This window comes from Oncorhynchus clarkii, chromosome 5 (genome assembly GCF_045791955.1).
Source record: "Oncorhynchus clarkii lewisi isolate Uvic-CL-2024 chromosome 5, UVic_Ocla_1.0, whole genome shotgun sequence".
Lineage (NCBI taxonomy): Eukaryota > Metazoa > Chordata > Actinopteri > Salmoniformes > Salmonidae > Oncorhynchus > Oncorhynchus clarkii.
This window is the reverse complement of record NC_092151.1, coordinates 59,823,865-59,839,130: the sequence shown is the minus strand read 5'-3', so window position 1 is coordinate 59,839,130 and position 15,266 is coordinate 59,823,865. Positions and strand designations below refer to the sequence as shown.

At 41.5% G+C, this 15,266-nt stretch overlaps 2 protein-coding genes across 2 annotated transcripts; both read right to left on the bottom strand.

Annotated features, from left to right (window-relative positions):
* Positions 1-9,777: 9,777 nt before the first annotated feature.
* On the bottom strand, positions 9,778-11,454 carry LOC139410129 (mitochondrial import inner membrane translocase subunit Tim13). The gene is made up of 3 exons (XM_071155575.1): positions 11,220-11,454; positions 10,858-10,926; positions 9,778-10,704 (listed from the first exon to the last, which is right to left on the bottom strand). Exons 1-3 carry the CDS (start codon positions 11,337-11,339, stop codon positions 10,606-10,608), a joined length of 288 nt encoding a protein of 95 aa, XP_071011676.1. The 5' UTR covers positions 11,340-11,454; the 3' UTR covers positions 9,778-10,605.
* Positions 11,455-12,840: 1,386 nt separating this feature from the next.
* Positions 12,841-15,117, bottom strand: LOC139410128 (vimentin-type intermediate filament-associated coiled-coil protein-like). The gene is made up of 2 exons (XM_071155574.1): positions 14,428-15,117; positions 12,841-14,273 (listed from the first exon to the last, which is right to left on the bottom strand). The coding sequence occupies exons 1-2, from the start codon at positions 14,616-14,618 to the stop codon at positions 13,928-13,930; spliced, it is 537 nt and encodes a 178-aa protein (XP_071011675.1). The 5' UTR covers positions 14,619-15,117; the 3' UTR covers positions 12,841-13,927.
* Positions 15,118-15,266: the final 149 nt, after the last annotated feature.

Here is a 15,266-nt window from a genome sequence, read left to right as displayed (position 1 = left end):
TCAAGTTTTTTTTTTGTGACTATTTGCTACATTGTAGAATAATAGTGAAGACATCAAAACTATGAAATAATACATATGGAATCATGTAGTAACCAAAAAAAAGATTTAAAATGTTAGATTCTTCAAACTAGCCACCCTTTGCCTTGATGACAGCTTTGAACCCTCTTTGCATTCTCTCAACCAGCTTCATGAGGAATGCTTTTCCAACAGTCTTGAAGGACTTCCCACATATGCTGAGCCCTTGTTGGCTGCTTTTCCTTCACTCTGCGGTCCAACTCATCCCAAACCATCTCAATTGGGTTGTGGTCGGGTGATCGTGGAGGCCAGGTCATCTGATGCAGCACTCCATCACTCTCCTTCTTGGTCAAATAGCCTGAAGGTGTATTTTAGGTTGAAAAACAAATGATAGTCTCACTAAGCGCAAACCAGATGGGATGGTGTATTGCTGCAGAATGCTGTGGTAGCCGTGCTGGTTAAGTGTGCCTTGAATTCCAAATAATTCACTGACAGTGTCACAAACAAAACACCCCCACACCATTACACCTCCTCCTCCTTGCTTCACGGTGGGAACCATACATGGGTAGATCATCCGTTCACCTACTCTGCATCACCTAAACCAAAAATCGCAAATTTGGACTCATCAGACCAAAGGACAGATTTCCACTGGTCTAATGTTCAATGCTTGTGTTTCTTGGCCCAAGCAAATCTCTTCTTCTTATTGGTGTCCTTTAGTAGTGGTTTCTTTGCAGCAATTCGACCATGAATACCTGATTCACATCCTCTGAACAGTTGATGTTGAGATGTGTCTGTTACTTGAACTCTGTGAAGCATTTATTTGGGCTTCAATCTGAGGCTGGTAACTCTAATGAACTTATCCTCTGCAGCAGAGGTAACTCTGGGTCTTCCATTCCTGTGGCGGTCCTATCTTGTCACAACACAACTGATTGGCTTAAACGCATTAAAGAAGGAAAGAAATTCCACAAATACAATTTTAACAAGGCACACCTGTTAATTGAAAGGCAGTTCAGGTGACTACCTCATGAAGCTGGTTGAGAGAATGCCAAGAGTGTGAGAAGCTGTCATCAAAGCAAAGGGTGGCTACTTTGAAGAATCTAAAATCTAAAATATATATTGATTTGTTTAATACTGCTTTTGGTTACTACATGGTTCCATTTGTGTTATTTCATAGTTTTGACGTCTTCACTATTATTCTACAATGTAGAAAATAGTAAAACATAACGAAAACCCTTGAATGAGTAGGTATATGAATAGAAAGGTGTGTACAGCAGTAGTTATATTTATGAGCCATGCGTAGAATACTGTATATAAAGTGGGTGAAACAGTGTGTAAACATTATTAAAGTGACCAGCGTTCAATGACTCTGTACATAGGGCAGAAGTTTCTTAAGGTGCAGGGTAGAGTACCGAGTGGTAGCCGGCTGCAACAGTGATTAAGGTTCAGGACAGGGTACTGGCCGGAGGCCGGCTAGTGGTGACTGTTTAACAGTCTGATGGCCTGGAGATAGAAGCTGTTTCTCAGTCTCTCGGTCCCAGCTTTGATGCACCTGTACTGTCATCACCTTATAGATTGTAGCTGGATGAACAGTCAGTGGCTCAGGTCCTTGATGATCTTTTAGGCCTTCTTGTGACACCAGGTGCTGTATATGTCCTGGAGGGCAGGCAGTGTGCTCCCGGTGGTGCTCCTGGCTAACCGCACCACCCTCTGGAGAGCCCTGAGGTTGCAGAAGGTGCAATGCCGTACCAGGCAGTGATACACCCTGACAGGATTTAGATTTTGTTCATTTATTTAACCTTTATTTAACTAGGCAAGTCAGTTAAGTTAAGAACAAATTATTATTTACAATGATGGTTTACCCCGGCCAAACCGTAACCCGGATGATGCTGGGCCAATTGTGTAACGCCTTATGGGATTCACAATCACGTCCGGTTGTGATACAGCCTGGAATAGAACCAGGTTCTGTAGTGACACCTCTAGCACTGCGACGCAGTGCCTTGCACCACTGCGCCACTCAGGAGCCCAGGATGCTCTCAAGGTGCATCTGTAGAAGTTTGCGAGGTTCTTTTGGGGCCAAGACAAATCTCTTCAGCCACCTGAAGTTGAAGAGGCGCTATTGCTCCTTCTCCACGAAGCTGTTTGTGTGAAGGGACCATTTCAGGCTGTCAGTGAACTGCACGCCGAGGAATTTGAAGCTTTTGACCCTCTCCACTGCGCCCCGTCGATGTGGATGGGGCCGTGCCCTCTCTTCTGTCTCCTGTAGTCCACGATCAGCTCCTTAGTTTTGTTGACGTTGAGGGAGAGGTTATTTTCCTGCCACCACTCCGCCAGGGCCCTCACCTCCACCCTGTAGGCTGTCTCATCATTGTTGGTTATCAGGCCCACCACTGTTGTGGGATGGGTTCAGACCCAGGGCCCTGAGCTTAGTGTTGATCTTGTAGGGCAATATATTGTTGAAGGCTGAGCTGTAGTCGATTAACAGCATTCTTACATAGGTATTTCTCTTGTCCAGGTGGGATAGAACAGTGTGCAGTGCAATGGGGATTAACTCTGGTACAGTCAAAGGGTGCATTCTTAAATTGCCTCCAGTGTGTCAGAGTGCTTCTGGGTCGTACGTAAATTCAGAGCGTTGTCAGATTGTCAGTTCGTAAATTCAGAGCGTTGTCAGTTCGTAAATTCAGAGCGTTGTGAGATTGTCAGTTCGTAAATTCAGAGCGTTGTCAGATTGTCAGTTCGTAAATTCAGAGCGTTTCGCTCTCGGAGTGTTCAGAGCGCACACTGGATGCTCTGGCTGAGGAGTAGGGTTGATCCGAGTGTTCTGACCTCAACGGCAGTCAAGCACCCAAGCTAACTAACTAACGTTGGCTAGCTTGCTAGCTACTTCCAGACACAAATGAGAAAACACTTCACTCTGACCATTTTACTCGCCCTAGCAGAGCTGGTTAGGCTGTTTTCATGTTATCCAGAGCGTGGTGACTGTAACAAGTGTGTCAATTCTTCCCTGGATAATTTCTCCCTGGATTTTATTTTTAATGAAAAATGGCGCAATCTGGATTTTTACAAAACCCAGATTAATCTATGGAATTCTTATTTGTTATATCAACCATTGTGGCACTAATAACACATGTAAGATAATAGATTTTGGATAAAATCATGTATTTATTGAACAGTTAGCTTTTTATTCAAATTAAGGATTTCATAGGCAACAGTATGACAGCCTCTAGATTGAAATGTGCAGATAATATAGCTTTGTAGCTGATAGTTTTTAATCAGACAATTTTGTCTGTGGAAGCTAATACAAACTTCCCAAAAGTGCTCCAAATTGTACAGGATTGAATTGGTCATATTACTCTTGTTGGAATGGTGATAGCGCCTTCTAGCGAAGAAAAGAAGAACATGCCTATTTGTTAGGAAAGGGTCCCAAGTAGAAGTTGCCATAGGATTGCAGGTGACAAACACAAAACAGACCTTAGATCAGTATCTTGGGCTAACTACTCCTGCTCCCTTATGAAACATTTTACAAGTAAAGCCTTGGGGAAAAAGTATTATGTGTTTTTCTATAATCAATGTGACAACAGAGAAGATCTTGCAGCATGTTTCTCCACAAGGTGTTTTACTCTGTGCTACTGAACTTTGTTATTTTGTGCCTTGGCTGCTATTTTTTTTAAAACTTTTTCTGTCACAAGCACTTGTTATGTAGCTCTATGTATTAGTATATCTTTACAAACTATTGGGAAAAATCTTCACTTGCTGCTCTTGTTCAAAGGGTTTTTATTGAGAATCTGGACAGCCATCCAGTGCCTAGGTACAGATGTTGGAGCTTAATTTGAGCCAGTTTGCTACAGCAGGAAAATAATCCTGCAGCAACAGGAAATGTAAAGTATTATGTGGATTATAATTATATAATTATAATTATAATATTAATGGACATTTTTGAAAGGGTTGATACATTTTTCTTAAGTGAAAATCAAGTCTGAAATTTCAAAGTGGAAATTACAAACTTCAGAAGCCTTTTTAAAACTAAAATACACAACAAGTTTTAAATGTTGCATGTCATTGCGCTCTCTCTCAAATCAAATTCTTGATACAGATAGGAAACTGTTGAGCGTGAAAAACACAGCAGCGTTGCAGTTCTTGACACACTCAAACCGGTGCGCTTGACACCTACTACCATACCCCGTTCAAAGGCACTTAAATATTTTGTCTGCCCATTCACCCTCTGAATGGCACTCACACACAATCCATGTCTCAATTGCCTCAAGGCTTAAACATCCTTCTTTAACCTGTCTCCTCCCCTTCATCTACACTGATTTAAGAGGAATTAACAGTTGACATCAATAAGGGATAATAGCTTTCACTTGGATTCACCTGGTCTGTCTATGCCATGGAAAGAGCTGGTGTTCCTAATGTTTTGTACACTCAGTGCATAGTCTTGTGAGTGTGCATAGAGTCAGTGGAGATAGTCCGGGTAACCCTTAATGAACTATTTAGCAGTCTTATGGCTATTTAGCAGTCTTATGGCTAGAAGCTGTCTCGGAAACTGTTGGTCTGGGAGCCGATGCTCCGCTAACCGTTTGACGGACGGTAACGGTGAACAGACTATAGCTAGAGTCTTCATCAATTTTTCGGGCCTCCGCTGTGTCCACTGAGCCGTTGGGCTTGCCCTGCAAACTCATTGGATAACGCTGAGCAGGCCTCTTTCTAGGTGTTACTCAAATGGGGCGCAGCACAGCTTCAAGAAAACAGTCGTTTTCACACTAGGGATTTCATGGCAAATTGAGGTAAGACAGTAATTCTGCTCATCCATTATGCATGTGTGAACTACACATTGACACATCCAGCCCAAAGCAGGAGGTTTGAACAATTATTTTTTAGTCGTCAAAGTAGCGGAGCATGTCTTTAAGATCTTACATCTTTAGGAGAGCCATGTAATGTAACCATGCTGATGGGTACCCTCAAAATGTAACAATGTTTTAAGATTCTGTCTAAATCTATACGTATGGAATAATGTCTGGATCAATACAAATTTACTATTCATATAACTGACATGCACTTTTGCAAAAAAAAATTAAAAAATGTCTAGTTTGAAATGTGACAAATCGTTCTTGCACTGAAAGCATGATACTACTGTGCAAGATGGGGGGGCTTGAAATTACCTGTCATTTTCTTTCGCCCAGAGATGTGTCGATCACAACCATCTCTTATCTGTCTCACACTGAAATACACTAACTAGCCTGGTGCCAGATGTGTATCAGGCAAATGACAATGAGGATCAGATGAGTTGACTAAAGCACATATGGACCACGGTAGGAACACCCTTTGTTGCCAGGGTCCGTGTGCCTCACTCTCTGTTCCATTGTCTCCAGTATGGCACGTTCACACTGAGTGTCTGTGGATTTTTATCTGTGGTCTGTTTCTAGAGCACCAAAAGGGCTGATACACTCAATGGCTCACTTTAATCATGATTATTGGATGTTTCTTTTATTAAACGTTCAACTATTGCAACAAGAGAAATGCCAGGGTCATCATGTCAATAACATATGACTGGTCTTTTTGTTCTGCGTATCATGAATGCACACACCCCATAAGTTTGTTCACTCTGTGGCCAGTTCAACACAATCAATAAATGACTTTTATTGAACTATTGATTCATTTGTTTGTACCTTTTCATTCGAAAGAAAAATCAATAGCTGAAGGGTGCTTAACCATTTCAATATATAAATATATCTTACATTGGTGAGAGGGAGTTGGTGAGAAGGATGTGAACTTCAAACTAGTTTACTGGCAGCTCACCAGTGTCATGTGACCGAGCGCATGGTGACACAGCCACGGAGAGGCCCAGGACAGGTTATGGCATTGTCTATTCCCATGCAGTTGTCGATATAAGGATCCATCAGTACCATGTTGGGGAATGCTTTGTTCATCTTTCGCTCGCTCAGCAGGTAGATCTGGCCATTGACTGTGGTGCATCCACCAAATAACTTTCTGGCCAGACATTCTTCTTCTAGAACTGTCCATTCGTCTGTCTCCACATCCAGCATTAGCGTCTGGCCTATCAGGAGATAGAGGGCCCCATTGAGCTCTGTTGTGAGAAGGTCATACCTACGGGACATAAAAATCTATTTTATAAGGAAGCTGTCCCAGACAAAAGTTTGTTGGTGCAAATTCTGAGTTCACCTACCTGGTCACTTACCTGACCAGGTCCCATTGGTCCTCCTTCACCAGGTATCTCTGAATGCCGCTGTACACCTCCCCATTATCATCCAGTCCACAAGCCACATAAATACACAAACCCTGAGTGACGGTGGCAGCCCTCTCCACAGCCTGCACCATGGGGCTGACCTCCTCCCAGCCCTCTGCTCCCAGCAACCGCTTCTTCACGTGAGCTTGGCCTTATTTCTATTACAGCATATTGGATGACTGTCATTCAGATTCCATTCCCCTTGTTCAATGTAACGTCGATAGGTTTAGGCTACAACATGATGCTACAATTTGCCCTATACCCATCATGAGGTTTCTACAACCTAGCCCATGAATGTAAGGTTACAACGTATGTGCACACAGGTTGAGAGAAACACTTGAGATGACAGAGATTGACACATTCAATACCGCCTTGTAAACTCTTGCCTGCATCTAGCTTATCTAGGGTGTAATCATTAGTCCAACAGTTGCAAACAATAGTTTTTATTGGACAAATTCAGGTATTATTTTTATCCCTGTTTCGTTTGCTTCCGTTTAGGAATCGTTTTTCAACTGAATCGGAGGAATGAATACACCCTTGATCAGGCATGAACACAGTTCACTTTCATAGCAGTGATGTTGTATTCCTTCTCGTCTCTATGCATTCTCCTCCTCTCAACTTTTCCCTTTGTTTGTGGACTTCAATGAACAACACAGCCGCTGTATGTGACCAGGCGAAAAAACCTTTCTAAGCCAGAACCAGATCATAACTGCTACACACAGCCTACATCGTTGTCCCCATTTTAGCTAATGTAACGTCCTAGTCAACATAGATAATATAACTAATACGTTAGTAAACCCACTACAATCGTGCAGAACGTTACAGTGAATAGTCCCGGTGGCAATAAATTAATAAAACCAAAAGCTTACCTTAACTTGGAAGATTTCCAATGTTGTGTTGGATAGTCATAGCTAGCTAGCTAACATAGCATCCCTTTGTTTGAGCTGGGTGTTCAAGTAATTAAACTAGCCAGCTGCATTTGCGAGTTAAGTGAAACTGAAAGTGAAAAAATAAGTGATTAATTTTTGAAGAAATTAATTTGTCTTTCTCTCTCTTTGAGTCAACTACTACCACATTGTATGCACTGCAGTGCTATCCAGCTATAGCTTATGCTTTCAATACTAGATTCATTCTCTGATCCTTTGATTGGGTGGACCATGTCAGTTCATGCTGCAAGAGCTGATAGGTTGGAGGACGTCCTCCGGAAGTTGTCATAATTACTGTGTCCTCTGACTTGTGCTACCATGGTGCTACCCTACAGAGTGCTGTTGAGGCTACTGTTGACCTTCATTGCAAAACAGTGTTTTTTAATCAATTATTTGGTGACGTGAATATATTTTGTGTAGTTTTGTCTAAAAATGTCTTAGCTTCTGGGCCTGAGTAGCAGGCAGTTTAATTTGGGCACGCTTTTCATCCAAAATTCCGAATGCTGCCCCCTGCCCCGTGTGAAGTTAAGGCTCAAGCCGTACGTAACGCCCTGGACGAGAGCTAGCATTTTTCCAATCCCCACATGACACATTGATTCATTGTTTATTTCCTCTGCAGGATAAAGAAAGTATATTTGACGTGTCAAAATATATTTACAAACCAGTCAGTGACATTTCAGGGAGGACGAGAAGGTAGCCTAATTTCTAGCTAACAACTAAGCAGCTATTTTGAACTAGGACTGGTCATTCATGTTGACAGTCAATGCATCTCAATTGCAAACACATTTTATTCACTAACAATATTCACAGCCAGTGGTGTCCTGAAAGGTTTCGATCATCTGTTGTACCTGGTGTTGGATGGAACAATTGAATGAATGTGTGGTAAGGGATACAAACTCCTATGACAATAGTCCTTGTCAGGGTGCTGAGGGATGTTATTTTTTTTACTAATGAAACACATCCCTCAGCACCCTGACGAGGACTACTAACAAAATACCAGTTTATGGGAAATGCATGCTGTTGAACTTACATTTTCCTCCCAGAGAGTGGCTGACATACTTTTCTTCTCCCTCACCAGTCTCAGATAACCAATTCAAGCTGACAGAGACAACTGGGCTTAGCAGTGTGCAGAGGGACCTCTGGTGCTCATCTGCCCACAGGATGGCTCGGAGACCATTCCTAAAGCCCCTTCTTACAGCTAGCTGGTAGCAGCACCTCTGCCTCCTCTCCTATAACAAACTGTACTGAAATGGTTCGGCGAAAGCTGTATGGTTGGTTGTTGAAATGGTTGTTGCTATTATTTGAATGCCGGTGACATGATGAGTGGTGCTTGGCTGCTAATTATTAAATAAAATGATCTTATCTCATCATAACCCCCTGTCCACTTTATCAGCTAACTGTTGTCTAGAGAGCATGCACCAAAACCAGATTGGTCAAGTTTGCCATTTATTGCAACAGTTTTTGTAACAAAAACATCTATAAGTTGAAAATGTGATGGAAACCCATTTAACTTGTTTTTTTTCCCGGTACATGATAACTTAACTGCAACAACAACAAGAAAAGTGCAGTCATCACACAGTTTTTAAAAATCTGCAACAAGTATGTTTGATGGGAATACACCTCTGGTGGGAAAATGCACACATCGTCCTTATGCAGATTTTGTTTTTACGCGTCAATTGGATGGAAACCTAGCTACTGTTCCCAAATGTACATTTACAGTCTGTATGGTGACAAATATTTACAATCAGGTGACTTCTTTTTGTTCTTATGCTTTTATCGACCTTCCTAGGACCAATGCACATTTTGGGAGATTCCGGGAGATTCTGGTGGCCCCCTCACGCGTTGTGAACTCTCTGGCCAGTGGTTTGTTGCCGGGGTGACCGGGTGGGGACATGGCTGTGGATGGACTGGTTTCCCAGGAGTCTACATGCGGGTCACTGCCATCAGGGAATGGATATCTAACTATCTGCCCTTCTGAGGCTATGGAAAAGAGGCGGAATTGAGACATCATACAATACTTGAGGACACAATGGGTTTTCTACTTTGCAGCCACCACTGGTATTTCTTGTGCGCTACTCGTCAAGGATGATGTATGCACTCCACCATCATCATCATGAAACTACCTGGAGATATCAGGAGATCCAGATTAACTTTTGGACTAGTAAAATGGTGGTCTGTGGACATTTTACTAAAATATGCATATAAACATGTAGAAGTTGTGTATTTATTTTATTGTATTTGAGAAAATATCTATACAGTGTAAGCATTTTGATTTCTGTGGGTTCATTTTTTTAATTTATTGACATTTACATTACTGTCATTTGTCATATGTGGCCAACCAGCTTTTTAATGTAAATTCTGTGGGCCAACCATCTAAAAGTTGGAGAATCTACATTTTTATAGCAGATGCTCAGGAACTGAGCCTTGCATGAAAGCATCTTTATGTAGTGTAGCTAGATCTACACTTCTGGAAGCAGTTCAGGCACTACAAGAAATATGACAACTACACTGTTTCCCCCAGCATTGGAGAATGTATATGAAATATGCAAGGAATAAGTATTTAAAAAAGTTAAAAAATAAAACAGGGCACAAATGCTTGATCAGAATTTATTTATTTACGACTCACAAGTGAAAAAGGCAATTCCAGTCAGTCACAAACACACTTCTGAGCAGCGGCACCTATCTTTAAGCACTCACAGGCCATTTATCTTTTACTTCCTTACACAAATCAAAGGGATGAATGAAGGAGAGCTGTTCCCAGTAATCTAACAAACGAAGCACACAAAGCAGCCAGGTTCAAAACAGGTTTAATACAAAGTCTGCACCACAGCAGACCCTGTTAAACAGATCCACTAGGGCAGATAGTGACAACTGGAACAACTGAATACTGTTTTGTTCTCGACACATATTATATAGGATTGTTTAGCTGGTCCGAGTGCCTTGTTCACAGTTATGAAAACCAAAAAAATTGTTCCTCACTTCTTCCACAGGGAAGAAACCAGGTTTAGCAAGGTGGTAAAAGAAGCCTTGCCTAATCCCATCAGGGAACTGGGGTTTCACCCACACTCACAGCCAGTAGCCAACTGAAGAATAGGTACCTGGCATTTAACTTTTCGGGGACAGTTAGAGTTTTACATTATAATTGCAGAGAATATTTCCTTTTTAACATTATTAATTCATGACACTTTTAATAATAATAATAAAAAACAATAGAAGATATCCATTTGTTAAAATATCCTTTTAGTGAAAGGAAAATGTCCACTATCATTATTGCTGCCATTCACAGTCTCCAAACCTGTCCGTTAGGTGTTCTCACAGAAGTTTGTGTGTCATCATGCCACATAAGCTCTTGCAGCCTCAAACACCTTCCCTGCCATACGTTTTGGCTTTGCAAAAGGTGTGGCTGGCAGAATAGGACAATGTTCATATACGAGCTCTTTCCCTCTGTAGTCTGGAGTTGTAGGCACGGGACACAGTATTCCATGCATCCATATATCGATCCATGCACATAGCGATGCATTTCTGCAATAAACAGACAAATATATCAGTGAGCATTACCCAGTCCCACAGCATAACATTAGCATGTTAAAATGTGCACCTTATCTGAGGTTTGAAATTACACTTCATATACCATCAATTCAATCTGCAAATAAAATACACTGGCATAACAGTTACCTGTTCAGAGTTGTCCAACGTGCCTCCAGGTTTGCCTATGCATTTCTTGAAACATTTGTCTGTCATTCTCTAGAACAAAGAAAAATGAAAAAAGTTTAACCCACCTTCATGTCAGTGAGCTAGAAAGTCATTCTCACCTCATAGTTCAGGCTAAACGACCTCGGACAAGGAGTTTAAGAAGATAGCAAGTTAAAGACCATGCAAATAAAATCATTAGCTGGATATGCCCAGTTTGGATATGGTCTATTGAGCTAGCTAACTAACTGTTGCTTTTGCATTAGTTAGCTATATACCTGGATACAAACAATTACAATCTTTCTACTACCTAGCTAGCTTGCTAGCTCAAAACAATTAAACGTTACCTGCAAGAGCTCTTGCGCATTAGCCACCGCAATCTGTACCTTTACTTGCTCCATGATTGTGCCGGTATCCATTTTACCGGACCCAGCACCTGATGAAAAATCGGAACCAAATCCGTCCATATCTAATTGCTATAATATTATATTTAAGAAATTACACTGTAGCTAGTAATTACACGTGTTAGCTAATGTAAACACTTCGGAAAAATTGCCCTTGAAACGATATTGTTCAACCACGTGACTTCCTGTAATTGTGATTCCAACGTGGGGAATGTAGTTTTCAGTACCATGGACAGTTCATCAATACAAAATTGTAGTCTACACGAAGCGTGATCCTCTTATCTTGATTCACTCATTTAAATAAAAACATAATAAATATAACATGTCTGAAATGTATTTTGGCCCATATAAAAGTTTGAGACACATGAGTGTGTTATATTCCAACACATAGATTTGACTGACACAATGTTTGTTCATTATGCAGAGTAGCAGTCATTCAATCTTCTAGGTGTAACAATTGGGATAATGGAACGATACGTACCACGCATTTCTCATCCCTGGATTGAGGTAAGGTTTCCGAGCCATATTTTGCGCCGGCTCCGTAGTGTCAAGCTTGTCTGGCTCCAGTTCCACTGTAAGCAAAGCCTAGGCAGTTGTAAGCAAGCGTTGGGTCAAAATCTATTCTGTCTAGGGCCAGTTAGGTCATTATTTATTGTATTTTCTTTCTTGTTCAGGTGTAGCCTGTTCACTAGGCAGCATATTGTAAGCGGCATTTTGAGTAAAGCACCAACAGCAGTCACCCGGCTTCAGGCTCTGAACGGCAGCCACCTGGCCTTCCCCTGGGTGTCTTCCTTCTGCTCAGATCATTACAGGAACCCAGTGAGTAGCCCTGCGGTGAGCCCCCTCCTTCCTCGCAAAACTGGTCCCCAGTAGCCACACTCTCTCCACGCTGGTTGCTCCAGTGTTCCTTGACCAGTGGCAACAGGCCCTTTGTCAGGAGCAAGTGCTCTGGGGACTATTCCCAGGATAGTGTGGGATTAATGGGGAGCTCCAGGCCACTAGGCATGGTGGAGGTGCTGCGCCAGCCGCTTGGCCCTGATTGTGCTTAAGGCTTCTACAACTGCATTGGCAGGTGGAAGCTGGTACTGCAGCAATGATAATGCCTCACTACCTTATATAACGAACCATATATTGTGCAAAATTACTTTTTGTCTCAATGTTTATCTAAATTAATGTTGTTCTTCTTTCCCTTGATATGCCCACTATGAACTTTTCTAAAAATCCTTCCCAGAATATACAATGAAGTCTCAGTACATGAATATTCTGGGGTAAAAACAAAAAAGGGTTGCATTCCTGCCTATAGGTGTCTAGAGCAGTTATCTCAACTTCCCTCACATAGCTTCTAACGGGTGCATCTCCATAGGGATAAAGTTGTCAAAATAACATTGCCACCATAGCCTGTGTCAGACACCATACCCCTTCTAGAAAAGACAAAGGCACGGGGAATGTTTTACAAAGATTTAAGTATTGTTTTTTCAGTCACATTATCCCTGAAGTAGGAAAAGTAGCTAGTGACACTGCCAAGCTATTAACTTTGTCTTTTTCCAAATAAATGAAGTAAATATTGTAGAAATAAATAATTTATTAATGTAGCAGACTGGTCTGTTGCTAAAAAAAAACTTCCTCATTGAATCAAAATACCACTTCTCAAAAAATATTTTCTTAAATGAACAGAGCAACACACATTGACATTTCAAGAGGAACAGTTTAAGCTGCACAATCATGCAGTTGTACTGAAAGACACAGCAGACATAACACAATACTTTTAGCCACCTGATGATTTAAGCCAAAACAATATATAATATTGCTTATATAATGACTAAGCAAAACAGTACAGTATTATTATGAGCACAAGGCATGATTTCCCCTGCTTTTGACCCTACTGGAATGTCACATCTATGTAGCATCTTATGTAATGCAAGAGTGAGTGTACTGTAAGAGTGACGCAAACTTCAATGTTGCATAGACTTTGCTTCTCTGAAGCAAATATTGACGCCAACAAGAGGCGAATGTATGTCTTAGATTAACCATTAAATGCCATGCTTACATGGGATACATGTAGAGTAAGTACACTCCCCGAAAATAACCTCAAGCACTTTAAGTTTAATTGTCACTTCAAAAAAAACTTTGTCAGTGCAGAATGACTGATTCAATGTATACTATATAGTCAAATGCATGGGATGCAGTAGAACCTAGCCTTGCATGTGCAACAGATGTACTTTCTGAACTCTGACCTTCTCAACACTTTTTGACCTTTGAACACTGAGCTGAACATAAACAGAGGCAATTTTTACACCATTTCCAAATATTACAGTACAAAAATACAGCAGTTAAAACAACAGAAACTGATGTCAAATGGACACCTGGTTATTGTCTGGTTAAGATGTGGAATCAAGGCAGATTAGTTTCCATTAATTTGGTTAAACCAAAGTCTTCATAACGTGTCAAGCAGTTCCCCCATGTGACGTCATGTTAACTTGTAAGTTATCTGCAGAGTATAAAGAACTACTTAGAGCACAAATGTTCTATTTGAGATTTTTTTTAATTCAATAACAACATGCAGATGTTTTGAAATGACTCATGCCTCTACTTCAAGTACCACCCTCTTCTAGAACCTCTTCACTAACCTAACTCTTCTCAGGGGCCTTGTACTATACAGTTGTTCCAAACACTATCTCATCCAGCTCCTGGTCATCTTCACTGAGAGAGAAGTCTTTGTGGTTAGAGATGCGGTTGGGACTGCAGTTTGACTCCCCGTCTGTGAGGGATGTTTTGACAGTGGGTTCACCCATCCCCACCACTGGCCCAAGTCTTTCTGCCTCAGCCATATGGAACAGCATACTGTCTAGTAAAGGCCTGCTCTTACAGATGTTGTCCAGGAGCTGGCAGCGATGTTGCAACTGGCCTATCATAGCATCCTTCTCCTTGATCATGTTCTGAAACCTCTGGATGGTGTCCTCTGACTTGCACAGCTTCTCGTGGAGGTAGTAAATCTCTCTAGAGAAAAGTTAGATAAAAAGAGAAATCGATGATAAACTCAGCAATTTTTTTTGCAGTCTCAGCCACACAATGCACATATGAAACAACAATAATTGGCAAATGAAAGGGGAGCTTTGGCAATGCCTGAAGAGACAACACCTCCATCACTTACTTATTCTTGGCCTCGGTGATCTCCTGGGTAGCAGCCCTCAGTTGCTCGTCCTTCCTGATGAGACTCTCTGCTTGCTCCCTCACGGTGTTCTCTGCTGCCTCGAGCCGCTGCTCCAGTTCTGCTACCCGCCTGTGCACCGCGGCCAGGTGTGCGTTCGCCTCTCGAATTTGTACCGGTGACGGCGAGGACATGTCACATGAGGAATATGACACGACCTAAAAGTAAATGTACACTAGCTCACCGTAGAAGACTGATCGTGACTATTGACTCATTGCTCGTGAACAAGCATTTCACCGGAGGGCTGGTGTTTACTCTTCCTGCCATGGCTGCACTTTCTTCAGCGTTTAGTATAGGTCCTCCTAGTTCGGTAAACAACTGTACAATTGCACCAAAAAACATTGTTCCGTGTCCAGAAAAAACTGCTTGATGATGCTATGCTAGAAACCGAAACAGCAAGCTAACTAGTTAACCAGTTACAGTTACATACGCCATCCTATGATATATCTAATATCTGAAACCCATGAGAAACGTAACAATAGATATAATTCCATGTAATAATTACGAACAACATGACTCGTGCAATCTAATAGTTCGTTGTCTGCACTGTTTTGATATAAAAGGCTGGATAAATACAATGAACTTCGCAACAGTTTTGTAACCTGTGGCTTAAACTTCGCCCCGGAAAGAGTCACTGGTTATTTTGTCTTCTTCTTTTAAGTTTTATGGCAGACTACACATCTTGGTGTATTGCCGCCATCTACTGTACGGGGTATTGAAACAAAAAACAAAAAAATTCAACAACAAAAAATCTAACAACCATCGCAGTCACATCCCTACAC